This window comes from Castor canadensis, chromosome 13, assembly GCF_047511655.1.
Source record: "Castor canadensis chromosome 13, mCasCan1.hap1v2, whole genome shotgun sequence".
Classification (NCBI taxonomy): domain Eukaryota; kingdom Metazoa; phylum Chordata; class Mammalia; order Rodentia; family Castoridae; genus Castor; species Castor canadensis.
The window spans coordinates 39,747,735-39,767,851 of record NC_133398.1 but is presented as its reverse complement, the minus strand read 5'-3'; the positions used below and the strand labels follow the sequence as shown (position 1 = coordinate 39,767,851).

The window sequence follows — 20,117 nt, the reverse complement described above, 5'->3', positions numbered from 1 at the left end:
ATAATAAAAGTAAAAAAAAAAAATCCAATGGGATTTAGAATTTTAAGCTATGTAGATTAAGAGTCTATGATTTGGAAGGGATATTAAGTCATTTTGTTCAGTTTCATATCTATGCAGCAGTATTCCTCCTTAATTCCTCATTCCACCTTACAGGTATATCCCCAGCCTTCAAGTCTCCCTTGATGGATTGATTGTGTGAAAGCAGGAAGAGAAAGAATATTTGCTGACACATCATCTGAAGTGTGCTGAATCAGCAGATAACCACTAAATACACTCAATTTAAACTCCTTTTTTTCCCTCTTTTTCTTAAAAAAGTTTTAACAATGTAAAAATTCATATCAACAAACTGCAGAGGACTTTATGAAATAGATCAGGATCTCATAAATGAAGCATTTTACAATTTCCAAAAAGACCTGTATACTGCACATTCTTTATTTTAATTCAATGGTATGAAAAATTACAATCATCTCCATTCAGGTTTTTTTTTTTTAAAGAGGAAGCCAGGTACGGTGGTGGCATTCACCACATCGGCTACTTGGGAGGCAAAACCAGAAAGATCACTTGAGTTCAGAAGTTTAAGGACAACCTGGGTAGCATAATGAGACACCGTCTCCAAAAATAAATGAAATTGGGCTGGAGGTGTGGCTCAAGCTGTAGAGTGCCTGCCGAGCAAGAGTGAAGCCCTGAATTCAAATCCCAGCGTTTTTCTTTTTTCTTTTCTATCAATCCTGAGCCATAAAGAAAATACTACTACTCTTCTGCATTGGGGAAAATGATACACTTTTAACTTAGACTAATCAAGAGTGCATTACTCTTTTTACTACCACCACTCCCCTTTTGTGATAGCGGTTTAACCCAGGGCATGACCATGCTAAGCACACACTCTACCACTGAGTTACACCCTCAACCCCATCCCTCATCTTTTTTTTTTTTTCACAATTTTAAAAAAGGTATCTTAGCCTGGAAAGTTGTAGAATGCTTGCCTACTATACTTACTTGAGGCCCTGGGTTCAACCCCTAGTACCACAAGAAAAAAAAATTGTTAGAAGTTCTATCACACTATCCATAAACTCCTCCAGAGCTTTCAAAATAAAATCCAAACTTCATAGCAGAGTGCCCACGTCCTTATGTCTTGACTCCTGCCATGCCTACAACCATCTCCAGCTACCTCCATATAGTTATGAGAGTTATGAAGTAACCCACTGAAATATGGCATTTGGCCAAAACCTTTATATGGTAAGATAGATAGATAGATAGATAGATAGATAGATAGATAGATAGATAGATGTAACACTAAGTGAAAAGCTAACAACACACCAAAGAGAATAATTACATGATGGACTAATATTTACTATCCTTAGTATAAAAATGCTATTATATACCATTAAAACAGTGGACTTATATTCATATTATTTGATCATTTTTCTTTTGACAGTTGATGGAAAAGTCAGCAAACATTTAAAAGATGGTTAACTTCACTGTTAAAGAAGCTTAAGCCCTAGGAGTGGAGTCTCATGCTTGTACTCCCAACTTAGGAGGCTGAGGCAATAGAATCTCAAGTTCAAAGTCAGCCTAGGCTGACAAGACCCTGTCTCAAACAGAAAGAAAGAAAGACACAGACACACGGCAGGGGCGGGGGAAGGGACTAAAACAATAAGATGTAACTTTTTATCTCTAAGATAGCAAATATTTAACAAATAAGAAAAAAAGACAGACTCCCCAATATTTGAAAGGCCCACTCACACACTTCTGAGTAGCAGTATATTCCAATATGGAAAGTTACTGCCATTTTAAGTCTACATTCACATTGACCCAGGAGTTTCAATTCTAAGTACACATCCTAACAAAATATGTGCGTGAGTACCCCTAAGCTGTATTTGAAAATTTGCAGCACTACTTGTAAAAACATTGGAAATTGCTGACATATTCATCAGTAGGGATCCAGTCATACTATATACTATGAAGTCCTTAAATTAATTAAACAAGGTAGATCTATTTATCTTGACAAAGTGAGAAGGGCAAGTTGTAAACAGCACGTATAATATGATCCAATTTCTCTATAAAAAAAGATTATATACAAAGTTGTTGCTAATATTTCTGTATTTTATATAAATAAGAATGCTTCTTTTTTGCAAGGGAGGGACACTACTGGGGTTTGAACTCAGGGCCTCACATTTGCTAGGCAGGTGCTCTACCACTTGAGTCAGAGCCCCAACTCAACCCTCTTCTTAAGTGTTAACCTCTGTTACTGAAACACCAGAATATTCATCAGGATGTATTTTCAACATTGAAATAGGTTTCTATGAAGAAAACAATGTCAAACAGAACATATACAATGATGAGGAACAAGTACAAAGCCCTGAATTCAAACCCCAGATTTTTTTTTTCCCATCAATGCTGAGCCTTAAAGAAAATACTACTCTTTGTCTGCCTAGTACCTTTTGTGGTATTAGGTACACAGTGGCACATTTCTGTGACCTTCAGAAATACTCTATGCATCTATAGTATAAATAAGCAGTAAGTGCATATTTTCCCTTTTTTAAAAGCCAACTTTTATGACTTTTATTTTTACTATCCAATGAAGAATTAAGCTCACTTAATACATGATCTTAAGCACTTCAAAGTATTTTCATATCAGATTTCATAATCTTATGTTTGCAGTCTCAAGGAGGTATTATCATACTGGTATCACACTTTCATCTTTCTCAAAGTTGTGGGAATTTCAACTGTGTTCCGGAGGCAGAAACAAACACTAAATATGGCAATATTTAAGAAACATAGGCATGGTTGTCTTATTGTGAAAACTCCTGGTGAAAATTACATACTTAAGCAACGTTAGATGCACATATGTACAGCTCAGATTACAGTAGGGACTTTAGGACTGCAAGTCCATGAACTATGCTTATTTATTTATTCATTATTTATGCTTTCACACTTATTGGTCTCTCTGCCTGATATACTTTTCTGGGTGTCACAAGTTTCCCCTACTGGGCACCTCATAGTCCTTATTAGCATTTATCACATTACTTGTTCTTTGTTATGTGCTGAGTTCCTTGAAGGCAGAGCCCATGACTTACAGAATTTTCATATTATCAAATCCTAAGTATACTGCCTGGCAGACTTTTACTTAAAAGTGTTGTTCTAAAACAACAAGAAGTTATACCAATGGTTATATACCTAAGATAGGAAAAATTAGATGTTTGTCAACCAAAAGCACAGAGCAGTGAAAAAGTTCATTTGGGAAACTGAAGATAGTAGTGTGTGACTTGAACGCAGTTTAATGAAAATGTAAGACTGAAGAGGTGGCATGGGGATGCTTCAGCATAAGGCTGAAAGTCCTTAGCTTAGTAAAATACACAAGGAGTTAAACTGTCGTCGTCCCATCGCTCTTCACCCCCTTGCTTTAAAGCACCACCTCCAGCCATTCCAGCTCCCTTAGCTCTGGCTACATCCAATTACTTGCATTTTCCTAGAAGCATTGTATTCCACACCCTAGACTTCTGTTTTGTCCATTGCTCTCTGCCTTCAAACGCCTGACACTTTCACAGGGAAACTTTTCATGACCCATCAGGTTAATACAAGCTTCTGTGTTGCCCTCGTATGTTGTGGTTCCTCTTTGTAGTTCAATGACTTATTTGACTCCCACTAAAGTCTAAATCATGTGAACTCCGCTTTTCCAATTTTGCTTCTTTGGCGGTAGACACTAACATGCTTGATAATACTAAATAAGGAAGACAGACTCCATTTAACGTTTGAAAGCCCAAGGGCTCCCTTTGTAGACTGTGGATCCCTGTTCATTGGTGGGACTTGAAAATAAGTTTAATAATTAAAATGATGTTAGTCCTTCTCACTGCTATGTAGCAGCGTTCTAGCTGGAAGCCTGACCCAGAAGAGTCCCTCGGTTTGCGTCAGTGCTTTGCGATATTTTCCCTGTTGAGCTTAGCCCCAGGCTCCCTGGGGTCAACACACAGGGGCCCACTAAGGCTGGGGCAGATAACCGTGAGCTCGGGTGCCTGGACTTGCGCATAAAGCTCCAATTTTGCAATCCCGTGAACTAAAGGGCTTCGAGATTGGCTTGGAAGGAGGGGCTAGGCCAGCAGGTTCAGACCTAAAGCAGTGAGAAGCCCACAGAGGCGATCAGTGGCCAGGGCGGGGTGCAGGCCTTTGTTCGCAAGTTTCCCCTGGCGCACAGAGCTCCCGCCCAGGGCAGACCCAATCCCTCCCTGTTCTCCCAAGCGGCGACGGCTGCCCCACTGATATGGGAACCCCCGAGTCGCCACGGATTCACACCCGGACTATGGCCGGTCCTGCCGAACACCTACACACGCTCCACCCTCTGGGTGGAAAAAAAGAGCGCTCCAGAACCTTCCACAAGCCTCAGGAAACCGCACTTGTGCGAACTCCCACAAGCCCTTTCGGCACAGCCTCCCCCAACTCCATTCCCAGTCCAAACGCCCCCGCGCCGTTGCTTAGACAACCACGGGGCGGTGGCAGCGGCCGGAGGGGCGGGACTTCCGGCGAGTGACGTGCCAAAGCTTGACTACAAAAGACGACGACTGCGGCGGGCCGGGCGGAACTTTCCAGAACGCTCGGTGTGAGGCGAAGGGGCAGAGGCTGCTCGAGCTGCGCACAGATAGGCGCTCCTTCTCGCTTCCACACCGGCCTCGGCCCGCTCACCGGTGAGTTTCTGCCCTCGCGATCCCCCTCGACCCCGTAGTTTGCGCCATTGGCGCCAGGAAGCCGGATGGAGCCGCAGTCGAGAGGCGGTTGGCTCCGCGTGGGCAGGAGGGGTGTGGGTTCCTAGATCCACGACTCCCCTTTTTGGAGGACAGGCAAGCATGGTACTCTGGCATCCCGTTTCTGGCACGCGGTGAATTGGGCCCGAAACCTTTCTTGGACCTCCCCCACCCAGCCTGAGCTCTCCAAGGAGTGCCGCCTCCAGCTTCCCCTCCGTGCGCGCCCCCACTCCTCGCCGCCCGCGCTCGCTCGGGGTGGGCAGCCTGCGCGCACGCGCGGAGACAGGCCGGGGTGAGGGGCTGCGGGAGGAGCCGGGCGGAAGCTGCGGCTTTCACTTCTCCTGACTCCCCTCCCTCTCTTTGTTGAAGGCTGGGCTTCCCCTTCCTCCCCTTCGATCCAGGGTGGGAGGGAGGAAGGAAGGAAACCTTAACGGTCGGCACCAAGTGCGGGGCGAGGGGGGAGGGTGGACCTAAGGACGTGTCAGCTACGCCAGGTGGTGAAAGTGGGTAAGTTGTAAGCAGTGGGACTGAAAAATAATCCTAAAAGATGGGGCTTAGGGAGACTGTTCTCTGGAGCCAGTTTCATAAACCACTCCCTAGCCCCCTTGTGACCCAGTGTGTCTTTCTGGGGCGTGTATGGTGATTATCAGATAAGCCAAAGACCGTGATAATGTAATAACCAATGGACAGAACCTATTAGTGCTTCTTTGGGGTGCTGTTGTCACAACCTGTGCGGAGGGGGAACCGGAAGAATCCATGTTACAGTTGTGTTAGTATGGAAGGGTTACTGTGGGGGAGCTGGAACCAGCTGCTGGAAGGCTTTTGAATTCCCTGATAACTTATCTAATATTTAGTTTGTTAGGATTTACAGATGAATTATCACAGGAATTGTTATCTTTACAGAAGGCGCTGTTCTTAAAAATCAGATTTGGGAAAGAACAGATTGCCTTACCTCTGACTTAGGAAAGCTATACCAGTTGAAAGCTGGTTAAAATTCCATCATCTTATTTCAGGCAGTAGAAAATGGTGAAAGAAACCACTTACTATGATGTTTTGGGGGTCAAACCCAATGCCACGCAGGAAGAATTGAAAAAGGCTTACAGGAAACTGGCCTTAAAGTACCACCCTGATAAGAATCCAAATGAAGGAGAAAAGGCAAGTATATATTCCTAATCTTACCTGCCTAGTTCTTTTCCGTGTGTATAGTGTAGTACCTGAAATTGTGTCTAACATAGTGGATACGGTTTGTTACTTTTTTTTAATGGAATTTATTCTTTTCCTGAACAGTTTAAACAGATTTCTCAAGCTTATGAAGTTCTCTCTGATGCCAAGAAAAGGGAATTATATGACAAAGGAGGAGAACAGGCAATTAAGGAGGGTGGAGCAGGTGGTGGTTTTGGCTCCCCCATGGACATCTTTGATATGTTTTTTGGAGGAGGAGGAAGGATGCAAAGAGAAAGGCGAGGTATGAAAAAATCTAGTCGACATGCAGCAAATTAAAGTAGCTGTTGTTGGTCAAAGCAAGTTTTTGAGATTTATATATTTTAAATGTTTGTTTACATGTTGGGATAATGTGCACTGACCATGAACTGCTTATGTTTGATTTCTTCTGTCATTTTTAGATGTAACTAAAAATAGCTAAGCCAATTAAGTTAATAAATGAGTGCTTGTAAAGCCTTTGGATATGTCCAATTTCATAAATTACCAACCATTAATTAAGAGAACATAATTTTCAAAGCCCTTTTATGTATTTTGCCTGATTCCTCTTGCTGTTGGAACCCAGTGGCAAGTACAGGGGCATTTTTTCAGTCTCAACATGTATGCATTTAATATTTAGAGGAAAAAAAAAAGTGTACAGGCTTTACAAGTACTGTTCGTAGGCTTTTAATATTCTAGTTGAGAAGCTAGTCTCACTTTGTTCCCAGTATAGTTATACAAACAATGACCGCTGAGAAGACTGGTACGAGAATCAATTAAATTTCACATTGAGCTTTTGAAGGTTTAGAAATACTTTCAAAATTCTTCAAGGAAAGGATTGTGTTTTATTAAGAATTTTCTAAAAATCTGCAACCCAAACTTGGCTTAGTAAATCTTAAGATGGTGGGTCCTACAGAAAAGTTGTGGGTTTTCTATATCTTTTTCTAAATAAAGAATTGACTTTTTTTTTTTAATGCACTTGACCAAACTCCAGAGGCTTTATTTTTCTTTTTCTGTTGTACATAAAGTTACAGGGAGAAGGGCATGCCAGAACCACCTACATAAACTTTTTCTGATATAGAACACAAAGGCAAAGCTAGGAGCAGAAGGATATGGTTAATGATAATTAATGATAATGAAGGTAAATGTTCATTAGGTATACTGTACAGAAAGGAGTTGGAGAACGTTTCAGTTAGACCCAAGGCAGTAAGTACTATTTTGTGGTGGATAAAGTCCTTTTGGAAGGAGCACTAGTCAGGAACTTATTAACTAACCATTGACTTAATTTCTGTAGCCTCCCTATCTATCCTTAGGTGATCTCAGCCTTCCACTTCTGTTCTAATATGTAAGATGTGTAGTATTTCTTTGTAGCACCTGGCCACATGATATCTTTAAATTTAGATTAGTTCAGAGCAAAAAGAAAAAAAAATTCTTTAGTTTGAGTAGCCACCACACTTTTAATGTGCCCAATAACCACATGTGACTAGTGGCTACCCAAACTTCCCATTAGACAATGCTGTTATAAGGGTATGAGAAATTCATTCTGTAAAAACCACCAGTGCTAGCATAATAATAAATGCTCTGGTGCTACCAAATCAGAAAGAAGTAGGAATTATGTCAGTGGTGTCTCATTGGCTTCCCCAGCCAATCTTGATTAGTAGGAATTTACTGCACTAAACAAAGTTTGGATGAAGTAACTGGCCATATTGCTTAATGTCATACTGACTGAAAGCTTCAAAGAACTGCATGTTTGTGTTGTACATTGTGAAATGTGCCTAGTTGGATAACATTGAATGATTTTGGAGGTAGTATTGCTGTATTTCTAAGTTGTCTACATCATGTACTTAGGTTACTTAACCTCTGGCCTAATTTTCCCAATCTAATTTACACCACAGTCTGAGACTTGTGTCAAATATGCAGGGGTCATCTTCCTTTATCCTTTGCCATTTTATATAGTGTCTCCAAAAATAAACCATTTTATGTGGATTTTTAATAAGCAACATTCTGTTGTAGGTAAAAATGTTGTGCATCAGCTCTCGGTAACCTTAGAAGATTTATATAATGGTGCAACAAGAAAACTGGCTCTGCAAAAGAATGTGATTTGTGACAAATGTGAAGGTACAATCTTCTAACATTTCCATAACTGAAATCAGAGATGAAGACTGGATAGGTAAAATGTGAAACGTACACACCTAAAACTTGTACACGTATGGAAAAAAAATAGCTGAACCTACCACCTAGAGAACTGTTAGCAAAATTGCATTTTTAATTTTTTCAGATAGGGTCTCCCTATGAAGCCCAGGATTAACCTGGAATGTAGGTAGATTGTAACCCTGGCTGGCTCAAATTCCCAAGCTTCCTGCCCTTAGCTCCCCAGTTCCTCAGCCTCCTGAGTTCCTGACTGCTGGAATGACAGGCTTGCACTGCCACACCCAGCTACTTTTTTTCTGTTGTAAATGCAGTTAGGATCAAACTAATTTTGGCAATAAATACAGATTATCTGTTGAAAATACAGAATCTCATAAAAGAATAAAGTAATTAAAATGGTTTCCTTTCATAGATAAAGTGGTCTTTAGAATTGTGTTGTTGGGAGCATATGTTTAAAATTCAATACTCTGTAATTTTTCCTTGCCAAAGTCTAAATTGTTCATTCTCAGGGCAGCATCTTATCAAGCCTTGAAAACGGTTGAACACTAAAATTTCATTACTGTATTTGCTACTAAATTCTTACATGATTTTCTTTTAAACTCAGGCCGAGGTGGTAAGAAAGGGGCAGTGGAGTGCTGTCCCAACTGCCGAGGTACTGGAATGCAAATAAGAATTCATCAGATAGGACCTGGAATGGTTCAGCAAATTCAGTCTGTGTGTATGGAGTGTCAGGGCCATGGAGAAAGGATCAGTCCTAAAGATAGATGTAAAAGCTGCAATGGAAGGAAAATCGTTCGAGAGAAGAAGATTCTAGAAGTTCATATTGATAAAGGTCAGTTCTAACCCACTTCCTGAAGTGCCATGGCAAGTTTATTAATACTATAATTTCTTTTAAACTATTCGTATTGAGTTAGAGGTATGAGCCTAAATTTTTTCACTTAATGTAAGAGAATTATCTTTCTGGCTAAGCGACACTATAAATGGTAAAGTTTCATCCATTCTCTCCTGTTAAATGTGCATACTTTCAAGAATTTGTGGGGATGGGGAGCGAATGGGGTGATTTACGTGAAGAATGATCTCTTTAAAATGTATGTCTTCATTGACTTTTCTCTTTGTGTTTGGTGATATTAGGAATTGCACTCAGGGCCTTGCCCATTTTTGGGGGAGGGGGAGGTGTGAGGCGGGGGAGAACAAGTTCTTGCTATGAAGTCCAAGTTAGCTTTGAACTGTTTGACCCTCCTGCCTCAGCCTCCTGGGTGCTGGGAATACAGGTTTGCACCACCATGCCTGCCTATTTCTCTTCTTTAATGAACATGTTTAAATATTCTGACTGGTCTTCGTTGGGGTTGGATGGTATTGGAGTTTGAATTTTGGCCTTGTGATTGCTAGGCAATCTCTACCATTTAAGCCACACGTGCTTTCTCCAGCTCTTGGTCTGATTGTTTTTATTGCTTCTTCTACCTGTTGTATTAAAATGTTCTATTTCTCTTGAGCCATTCCCAGCTCCTTTTCATGTTGGATGTTTTCAAGATAGGGTCTCATGAACTGTTTGGGGCTGGCTTCAAAGCCTCCTGATCTCTGCCTCCTGAGTAGCTGGGATTATAGGTGCGAGACATCTGCACCTTAAATTTTGGGGGGAGGGGATGCATGGGGTCTTGGTGCATTGCCCAGGCTGGCCTAGAAGTACTCAACTCAAACAGTCCTCTTGCTTTAGTTTCTTGAGGTAGCCTGTTTCTAACTGACTTGTAACAACTTAGATTACTTGTGTTCTATTTTTCTTCCCTAAAAAAAAATTTATGCTATATGTCAGAGTATTCGTGACTTTTTTTATTTTTATATTGGGATTTGGTTATTTTGTCAATTTGATTTTTGAAGTGTACAGTGTATGCTGATTGTAGAAATGTGTGTAAATTTAAGCAAATACACTAGTGAAGTTGGTCCTCTATATCCAGGTGCTACACATCTGCAGACAAATGCAGTGTGAAAATATTTGGGGAAGAAAGTTGTACTGAACATGTACAAACTTTTAAAACCTAGGTATTTCCTGAATAATAGAGCATTTTAACTATTTAGCATCTGTGTTGTTTGGGTATTACAAAAATCTAAAGACCAGACTGTGGTGCCTCACGTCTGTAATCTTACCTACTTGGGAGGCTGAGATCTGGAGGCTCACAGTTAATGAAGCCAGCACAAGGCAAATAGTTCATGAGACCTCATCTCCAAAATAACCAGAGCAAAATGGACTGGAGATATAACTCAAGCAGTAGAGCACATGCTTTGTACGTTCAAAGTCCTGAGTTCAAACCCTAGTCCACCAAAAAAAATCTAGAGGGATTTAAAGTATGTGGGGAGATGTGCACAGGTTATATGGAAATGCTAAGGGACTTCAGCATCCTCAGAGTTTGGTATTTGGGGCAGATCCTGGGACTGTTCTCCTGCTGATATCAAAAGATGACCATATTCTACTTTGTTAATCATGATACTGTCCTCCCCCAATGCCAAATACCAGATTTTTTGTTGTTTTTATCGGTATCGGGATTTGAAGTCAGGGCCTCATGCTTGCTAGGCAGATGGTCTGCACTGGAACCACTCCACTAGCCTATCAAAGTTTTTATTTAAAAAATTATCGGCCCCATTGGCCTTTCTTTTTGCAATCTAGGGCCTCCAGCCCTATGATCAATTGATTTTTACAAATTTGTATTTTTCCCTTAATTGGCCCATGATTAGTCAGATTGTATTTCTGAGTTTTTCCCTCTAGTAAGATGCCCTCTCTTGCCAACAGCATCATGTATTTAGTACATATCAGTTAAAAATGAAGACATTTATATACTGTTCTCTTTACAGTAATGTGCAGTAATTGGAGAACCTGAGTTTAATAACTAGTATAACAAGACAGTTATTTTGCCTCATAACACAATTTTTTTTTTAATTCATATGTGCATACAAGGCTTGGGTCATTTCTCCCCCTGCCCCCACCCCCTCCCTTACCACCCACTCCGCCCTCTCCCTCTCCCCCCCCCCAATACCCAGCAGAAACTATTTTGCCCTTGTTTCTGATTTTGTTGTAGAGAGAGTATAAGCAATAATAAGAAAGAACAGGGTTTTTGCTGGTTGAGATAAGGATAGCTATACAGGGCATTGACTCACATTGATTTCCTGTGCGTGTGTGTTACCTTCTAGGTTAATTCTTTTTGAGCTAACCTTTTCTCTAGTTCCTTTTCCTATTGGCTTCAGTTGCTTTTAAGGTATCTGCTTTAGTTTCTCTGCGTCATAACACAATTTAAAGACCTAAATTTTGTCAGTAAATGATACTGGCTGGTCCTGTATTTTTAATCTGCACTGAAATCTGCTGGATTAGTGGATAAATTTTGGGTTTTGTTTCAAAATGGAGACAATGTGGATGAAAGTATAACAAAATTTTAATCATGAGTTAACCACTGAGTCTAGGTAAATGTGTTGGAGTTGGGGTTTTTTTTTATTGTGCTGGGTGGGGGGTATATTGTGGCATTTAGAAAAGTTTTTACAATACATCATACATACTTGAATAATTCACTTCCTTCATCATTCTCCTTTTACTACCCCCCCCCATTCCTGGAATAGTTTGAACAGGTATCATTTTTCCATTTATATAACGTGTGTGCACAGTATTTGCATTATATTCACCCTCCCACAGTTTCCCTTCCTCCTCCCACTGGTATCACTTTTCCTTTTCCCCCCCGCCTGCAGGACCTGTTCCATCCTTCTGTTCTTTGATTTTGTGAAGGGGAGAAAATGACATTTTTAAATAGCTACACAGGGAATCTATTTGTGACATTTCTATGTATTATATGTATTATAACCCAAATTGACTCATCTTCTCTATTGAGTTCATTATATTACTGGCTACATTTATATAGGCTTAAATATTTTCCGTACTAAAAAGTGAAACATAATTGCTTATATTAGGTGACCTCAGTGATGATAGGGTCAAGAAATAACTGGAAAATGTTGCAAACATGGGGCTTTCTTATTTAAGATTTGCTGAACTAAAATATATGGAGCAGAATTAAGAGCCACAAGAAGTCTCAGTTCTAAAAAAGAGGGGAAGCATACATACTGACCTTTTAAAAATGTTTGCCTGTTGAAAAATACTTCTCCCTGCATTTCTGACATTGATCACATGGGCTGAGGGAATATTCAATACTAAACTTCCCCCCCACACACCCCTTTCAGTGCTGGGGATTGAACCCAGGGCCTTCTGCATGCTACACAGTCACTTGTACCACTGAGGTACATCTCCATCCCAGATTATAGCTTTTTTATTTTTTTGTAGTTTATATGTATCTAGGTTTCTTGTTAAAATACTGCTAGTAGAATGTATTTATACTGCAATGAAAGTAATTTGATGTAGATTGTTAGAAGTAGTACAGTTGAAATAGATAACATTTAGTGTTGTAATGTTTGCCAGTCACTAATTTTGTGCCAGCATAGACATTTTTAGTCCTCAACAGCTTTAATGAGTGTAGGTCTCTGGGAAACTTGAGAGTTTGGAAGGTTATACAACTTGAGTCCCCCCTGGGTAATCCAGTAGCTCTGAGATTTGAAGCTTTCTCTGTTTACTTGTAGAATTTGCATTCTCAAGTGTGTGGTAAGCTTTCTTCAAACTAGACCAAGCTAATTAGTTGAACTTCTAAGTCATTTCCAAGGGCTGGGGGCATGACTAAAGTGGTAGACTACCTACCTAATAAGAGCAAGGCCCTGAATTCAAACCCCCAGTACTTCCAGAAAAACAAAAATCTCCAAATATGGCCACATTCAGAGGTCTTGGGGCTTAAGACTGTGATATTTATCATCCACCAAAGAGTCATCATTTTATTTTTCATGTACCCACAATACATACCTTGTGTGTTTTAGATCTTGTGATCCTGGCCTTAATGTAGGGTGTATCCACTAAAAGTAGAAAATTAATCTTATGTTTTTAGGCATGAAAGATGGCCAGAAGATTACATTCCATGGTGAAGGAGACCAAGAACCAGGACTGGAGCCAGGAGATATTATCATTGTATTAGATCAGAAGGACCATGCTGTTTTTACTCGGTAAAGACTTAAATCTAACCATACAAACTGCTTATTTGGTTGTTTTTGTTTGTTTTAGTTTAAATAAGCTTTCCATTTCTCTTACAACATAGTTTCTGGAAATACCTTGAAAAGAATAGCAAGAGAGCTAGGCTACATATGATGCATCTTTATTTTTTGGTTTTTTGGTTTTGTTTTTTTGGGTTTTTTTTCCCTTGGTACTGAGGCTTGAACTCAGGACCTTCACCTTGAGCCACTCTGACAGCCCTTTTTGTAATGGGTATTCTCGAGATAGAAATAGTCTCTGAACTATTTGTCCAGCCTGGCTTTGAACCACTCTCCTCCTGATCTCTGCCTCCTGAGTAGCTAGGATTACAAGTGTGAGCCACTGACCCCCCCCCCCGCCATATGATTTAACTTATAAAAGTTCATTCACTGTGTTTCAGTCATAAGAGACTGAAAACAAATTACAGTTTTCTGTTTCAAGTTGTTATTTAATGTGGGATTGAAAGTATACTTTAGTTAGATGTTTTGTATGAGCATAAACAGGTAGTGGGGGTCCCCAGATAAAATCTTGTCCTCAACCTTTGTATAATAGTTAAATTCAAGGTAAATGCCATAAAGGTCTCACCAATTTTTCAATCCGAAGTTTGTGATAAATTGAATTCTTTTAGATGCAAATACCAAAAAACATCTCAAGAAACTGAAATTTGGATTCTATATTAATATATTATTAAGTATGTGTAAATTCAGGTTTGTTATGAAATACTTAGTACTGAGCTTATGATGAACTTAAAACTGAAGCACAGAGTTGATGTTCAAGAGTGAATGTTTCAAATATATCCATGGGCAATTTCAAAATAATTGTTGGAACAGGGTTAGGGGCATCTTGAACTAGTTAGAATTCATTATTGTATGAGGTATTTCACAAATACCTCAGATAATGGGAAATGCTGTCTTTCTCTGGTACGATGGAATCATTTTGAGGTGATCAAACATTTTCCCCTCTGGGAAGTGTGATCTTCCTTGTAAAACATGTTAAATTAATATAGATTGGAAAAGAAGAAAGTTGTAAGCATGAGGGAAGGTGAGCTATTACATTATAAAAGATTATAATTCACTAAGTATATTATGCATGATATTAAATACACATATGTCAGTATAAAAGTTCTTACTGCCAGGCACTGGTGGCTCACTCCTGTAATCCTACTTAGGAGACAGAGATCAGGAGAATCATGGTTTGAAGCCAGCCCAGGCCAAAAAAAAGTGAGACCCTATCTCAAAAATGCCCAGCCCAATAGTGCTGGCAGATTAGCTCAAGTGGCAGAGCACCTGCCTAGCAAGAAAGGCCAAGTTCAAACCCCCCCAAAAAAAAAAAAATCTTACTATCCCTTGAAATTGATATGTCTACATTATTTAATTTCACAGAGCATAAATAATCCAGGACCTGGCCCAAGTCTATTCTGATTACACTGTAATGTCTTCCAGCCCTAATGTGTGTTTGCTTTATTTTAAGATTATTCTTGTGGGATTTTTTTTTTTCCCCCTCTAAACCAGATTTAAAATTGGGTAATGAACCAACTCTGGAATAGTAGATGGAAAAGGTTGCCTAGAATGTGTGGACAGATTTTGAACCCTTGTCGAGGAAACAGGGCTGGCAGATTACAAATAATTTGCTGTTAGAAGAAGAAAACATAATTGTGCTTTTAATCATTGGTGATTTGAAATTTGTAAATGTGTGCCATATTTGCACTGACACAGACGAGGAGAGGACCTTTTCATGTGTATGGACATACAGTTGGTTGAAGCATTGTGTGGCTTCCAAAAGCCAATATCCACTCTTGACAACAGAACCATAGTCATCACTTCTCATCCAGGTATGATAACTAGATGAGCTTCTTTCTATCCTGATGTTTTCTTTGTTTCCTATGAAATTATTTCTTGGTTATATTCCTTCCCTGGGCTGAGATGAAGTCATAAAGTGTTGACTTCTTTCAGCCCCTGGAGAATCCATAAACGGAAGGTAGCGGGATTGTTTTTCCACATAAATTTGCTCCTATCAGTTAGCTAGGATGTTTCCCCTGTTCTTTGTTTTTCCTTGCCTGGTAAAAATGTGACCATACTTTTAAGGAAGAACTTGGCTTTAATGTTTTTAGGTCAGATTGTCAAGCATGGCGATATCAAATGTGTGCTAAATGAAGGCATGCCAATTTATCGTCGACCATATGAAAAGGGACGCCTAATCATTGAGTTTAAGGTAAACTCTACTACTGAAGAATATTTGAGAATGGTTAGCTTCAGTATTTCTGGGTGCCAAGCAACTTCATTTATATTGCACCATGTCCAGAAAGAAATACCTAGATCTCATGATCTTAAGCTACTTCTGTTGTGTTGGAATATTGCTTGTTAATAAGTTGGGGATGGGGTTATTTGCATTGTTCATTGTTTTCTAAGATAGGTGGGAGAGCGATACATGGCAAGTATTTTACTAATGAAAGGCTGTAACTGGGGCTGGAGGTCCAGCTCGGAGTACTTGTTATATGTGTGGCTCTGGGTTTGATCATCAGCACTGCGAGAAGAGGGGGGCTGTAACTAGTGTTTGAAACACTTCATGAATATTACAGGTTTCTTGGGAAAATTCTGTAATGCTTGGTTTGTTACTAGGATAGTTCGTAAGACAGGTGGAATATATAACATTAATTAAAATGTCTTTGGGTAAGGGATGACCTTTGTGAGTCAGAAAGACCTGACTTGTCATAATTTAGAGTATGAGGCAGTATACCTTTTAGAACATGTGTCCTAACCTGGAAATGGTAGATTCACGTAAAGATTATATGTGGTTATGTTTGTTTTTCTGGGGAAAACAGATTGATAATACTTGGATTCCATCATTAATTCTTTAATTTAATAGAAATTTTTTTTTTTTGTAGGTAAACTTTCCTGAAAATGGCTTTCTCTCTCCTGATAAACTTTCTTTGCTGGAAAAACTCCTTCCTGAGAGGAAGGAAGTAGAAGAGACTGATGAAATGGATCAAGTAGAACTGGTGGACTTTGATCCAAATCAGGAAAGACGGCGCCATTATAATGGAGAAGCTTATGAGGATGATGAACATCATCCCAGAGGTGGTGTTCAGTGTCAAACCTCTTAATGGGGCCAGTGAATAACACTCACTGCTAGCATTTTATATGCGGTAGTGAATGAGTGAAGGACTATTGATCATCATATGCTCACTACTTGCTATTGTTTTTGTTTTAATATTCAACTATAGTAGTGTTTTGAAAGTTAAATGAAGAATAAAAGCAAATATAAAAGCTCTGACTTTGCCCTGTATGTACGATGACTTCAGTGTACAAGGTGAAGTTTTAATACCTGTAAAAACTACTTTTAAAAAGTTCCCCTAGCCATCTGTTAGGCCATACTTGTGATTCCTCTGTGTACATGAACAAGCTTAGACTGAAATGCTAGGTTCTGTGTTGATGTTAGTGTATGACACTTCATTGTTAAGCTATGAAATTAAAACTCTTGTATTTAACTGGCAATCCAAAAACAAAAGTTAATTTGTAGAGAACTGTTGGTCTGTCTAGTTACTTGTATTAATGGACTCATTGTGATGCCTCTGCATTATATTGCCTCAACTATTACTTGAAGGTGGCATAATACATAATTTAGCCTGTGTTATCATCAATAGAAATGATACCTTTCTAAAGAAGAGGTTTATCATATGCTGCTGCTTAAGGGCTTGCACTTCTAGAATTGCATTCCCTTCTGTGCCATCTTTTTAAAATAGTTATATATATATATAAAAATATATAAAATAAACTGTTGACCAGTCATGGTACATTCTTTTCCCTTCTCTTTGGACCATGATAAGCCCTAGAGTGTCTTCCAGATCTGGATAACTTAGAAATAAAAGTGAAGAGACCTGTATGTTGAAAAGTAATTTGCATGTATAATGTAGGAAGGTGTTCCTTAGGTATGGTACAGGCTTACTTTAAACCATTTGACTTATGCTCCAAAGTAACTGTAATTCAATGTTGGTAGTATAGCAAATTATGATGAATAGTGTTAATTGTATGTTTAAAGTCATGTTCACAAGCTTAAGTCTGGGTATCAGAATTTAAGCAATTCTTGAAATGTATGAATGTCTCCTCAATATATTGATTACAAAGCATTTCCAATGTGTCACTACAGGCTTTTTTTTCTGAGCATCAAAACATACATGTTTTATATATAACTTTGTTTTACTTAAAGTTAATAACATGAAAATACTCAATTACAATTAAACATGGTTAGGGATAAAAGTGGAGACCAGATCTAAATCAAAAGGAGAGTTAAAAGACTGACCACTGGGTACACAGCGAATTTTCTGTCCATATGGACTGTCTCTCCTGTAATCAAGAATCTTAAATTCCAACTTGGAAGTGGCCTGAAGTTTTTGTTCCCGTCACGGAGTACACTTGTGTTACAAAGCAAAACCCAAAAGTTGCTGTTCAAAAAAAATTTCCCAAACGTTCAGCATTTCTTTAGTGCTGATTCTCAGCCTTAACTACAAGTGGAATTACCTAGGAAACAAAAACTGATCAAGTTCCGCCCCCTAGGGATTTTGTTGTGATTGGGCTAACCATTAAGATTACCACATGCAACTGAGTTTGAAAACAACAAAGGGATAGTACCTGTATTAATCACATGAGGCAGTTACCACTATTAGAACTGCTGTTAGAAGGTCAAATAATAGCAGGCCTTGCTATTGTGAGTTTTAAACAAGCCCAGAACAGGAAAACTGCTTCATAGGGACTTTCCTATTGGAATAGTGGGAAATGAAGCTCTAAGAAGCATAGTGAAAATGTTAGCAAACTGCAATAAAAACCTGGCTATTTCTCCAGCCTATGAGACTGATAACAAGATTTAAAACACGTATTTTAAAAGGTTATATAAATCACCTACTTTATGAGGAAACTACTAGTCTACTGGCTCTCAAGTTTGGAAAATGCTTGCTGGGTCCCACCACCACCATGTGTAGGGGTAAGACCTGAGAATTTGACCTTCAAATAGGTTGCCCATGTTCTAGTTTGAGTAAACAAGATGGCTGGAATTCAATTTTTAATTCAGTGTTATTCAGTTATTTCATTATCCGAAGTTTGCTTAGAAAAATGTCTTAATAGAAAGTGGGGAAATAATTCTTTGCCTCAGCACAAATCCTAAAGATTAAGAAGAAACTTCACAGCAAGATTCAGAGAGGCAGGCAGTAAAGAAATGAACCTTCGGAATCCCCTGATTTTCAATGTGAGCTCCATGCAAGTTGTGTCAGTAATGTGTGGAAACCCATTTCTTGGTGTTTGGGGGTAGGGAGTTTTAATCAGATCTCATACAGTGGTTCTGAAAAACAAGGCTGCCTGCATAGTAATGAAGGGTTGGTTCTATCATACAAGTTGAAAAACACATGAAGATATTTTACATCATTTTTTCATTGCTGTTGAAAAACTGCCCTGAAATATCTTTGCTGGGGTTCATTCCATGTGTTCCAGTCATAATTAACAACTAAGTGGGACATAGGACAAATGTTCTTGTGCTGATGGAGTTAACTTTTAATGACAGGTTTCAGTTTTACAGCTACTTAAGTGGGAGCCAAAGCAGTGTACCTCCCAGGAACCTGACCACGTGTGAATTTCAAGAGAGTGCACCTTATTCCTAGCACCCAGCTCCCGTCACTCTGCCACCAGTCCTTAACACTATCCAGATGGCCAGTTTCGCAAAGGAAAACAGCCCGGTAGTGCCAAGGCTCTGGCGTCATACTCCCTCTGCTGATAAGGTATCTTCCCTGCTCAGCAGGATACCCAAGACTGACACAGGTGTCTTGGAAGGCACACTGCTGTTGCAATTCAGAAGGGTCCCAGATTTCTCCCCACCTTCAGCCCCAGAGGAATGACGACCTGAGGTTTAAGGAGAAAAACTAGACATAGGGTAATAGGAAAAGTTCCCACTTCTGAGCAAAAACATTGTCTTAGGTTTATACCAAGTGAAATTGGAAGATCAACAAAAGATGAGATTCAGTTTCAAATTTGTGTTCAATACAACAAGCACATTTTACTGAAAAAAATTAGACTAGCCTGGTCTTTCAGACACTACCAATGTGTCCACCACACTGCATTGCTAAGCCACACTGGAGTTCGGGTAAGGTTCCCTCTGCTAACTTAAGATTTTTTTTTTCTCATCATTTTTAGATTTACTTACATTCATATACATTGTGCCACCTTCCCCCTCACACACACTCCCCCATCCCTTTAGATTTGTAGCTTGTTGTGGTTTGGTTTAAAAAAAAAAGGGGGGGGTCTGTGTAGCCCAGCCTCAAACTCCTGATCTTCCTGCCTCTGGTAACCTTCGAGGAATTTTAGCATAAGGCTGGGAGGAGTGTAATTTTAGCATACACCTTTCTCTTCCCAATAAACGTAGTTCAAAGAATCTTTAAGCTGGGCTAATCACATTCCCATGAATTCTAAACTAATGGCTATGTTCAACTCCCCAAAACATCAAAATGTCAGCAAATTGCATTATCTGTGAAAAGGTTTTGTGGCAAAGGGAAATTACAGAATATGACTAGAAAAGGATTTCTTAGTGCTACACAGAATAAATTAAGACAGTAGTGAGCATTATAGTGTACCAAGCACAGGATGAGACTACATTTCAAGTCTCACAGAGTAATGTCAGACTTTTTAAAAACTTCTTCCCACTAGTTTGTACTTACATGCTAATATTAAAGGGAGGCATAAAAAGCCTACAGAAACACAATCTTTCTTGAAATAGTGTTTAGCATAGTATCTTGAAGAGCTCTAATGACTATTAAATTTTTTTCTTGGATAATTATGCACAGTGAAAGAGACTTCTAAATCTCAGGTCATTTTTTAGTTTTTCTTCAGAACAACACATTAGGGTGTGGGCATAGCTCAAGTGGTAGAGCACTTACCTGCAACATTTTCAATGCC

At 39.3% G+C, this 20,117-nt stretch overlaps 1 protein-coding gene across 3 annotated transcripts in view; it reads left to right on the top strand.

Annotated features, from left to right (window-relative positions):
• The window catches only part of Dnaja1 (DnaJ heat shock protein family (Hsp40) member A1), a 29,140-nt gene extending 12,067 nt beyond the window's left edge, over positions 1 to 17,073 (top strand). Inside the window, exons 1-9 of one of the 3 annotated variants that reach the window (XM_020156174.2) lie at positions 4,525 to 4,679; positions 5,750 to 5,891; positions 6,024 to 6,201; positions 7,947 to 8,051; positions 8,686 to 8,913; positions 13,043 to 13,157; positions 14,898 to 15,013; positions 15,293 to 15,393; positions 16,067 to 17,073. In XM_020156174.2, the coding sequence (XP_020011763.1) occupies positions 5,760 to 5,891; positions 6,024 to 6,201; positions 7,947 to 8,051; positions 8,686 to 8,913; positions 13,043 to 13,157; positions 14,898 to 15,013; positions 15,293 to 15,393; positions 16,067 to 16,285 (1,194 nt within the window). In that variant the 5' untranslated portion in view covers positions 4,525 to 4,679; positions 5,750 to 5,759 and the 3' untranslated portion in view covers positions 16,286 to 17,073. Of the gene's footprint in view, positions 1 to 4,524; positions 4,680 to 5,084; positions 5,244 to 5,749; positions 5,892 to 6,023; positions 6,202 to 7,946; positions 8,052 to 8,685; positions 8,914 to 13,042; positions 13,158 to 14,897; positions 15,014 to 15,292; positions 15,394 to 16,066 lie in introns of those variants that run through there. The other 2 variants (XM_074051612.1, XM_074051613.1) reach the window with 2 other exon arrangements.
• Positions 17,074 to 20,117: the final 3,044 nt, after the last annotated feature.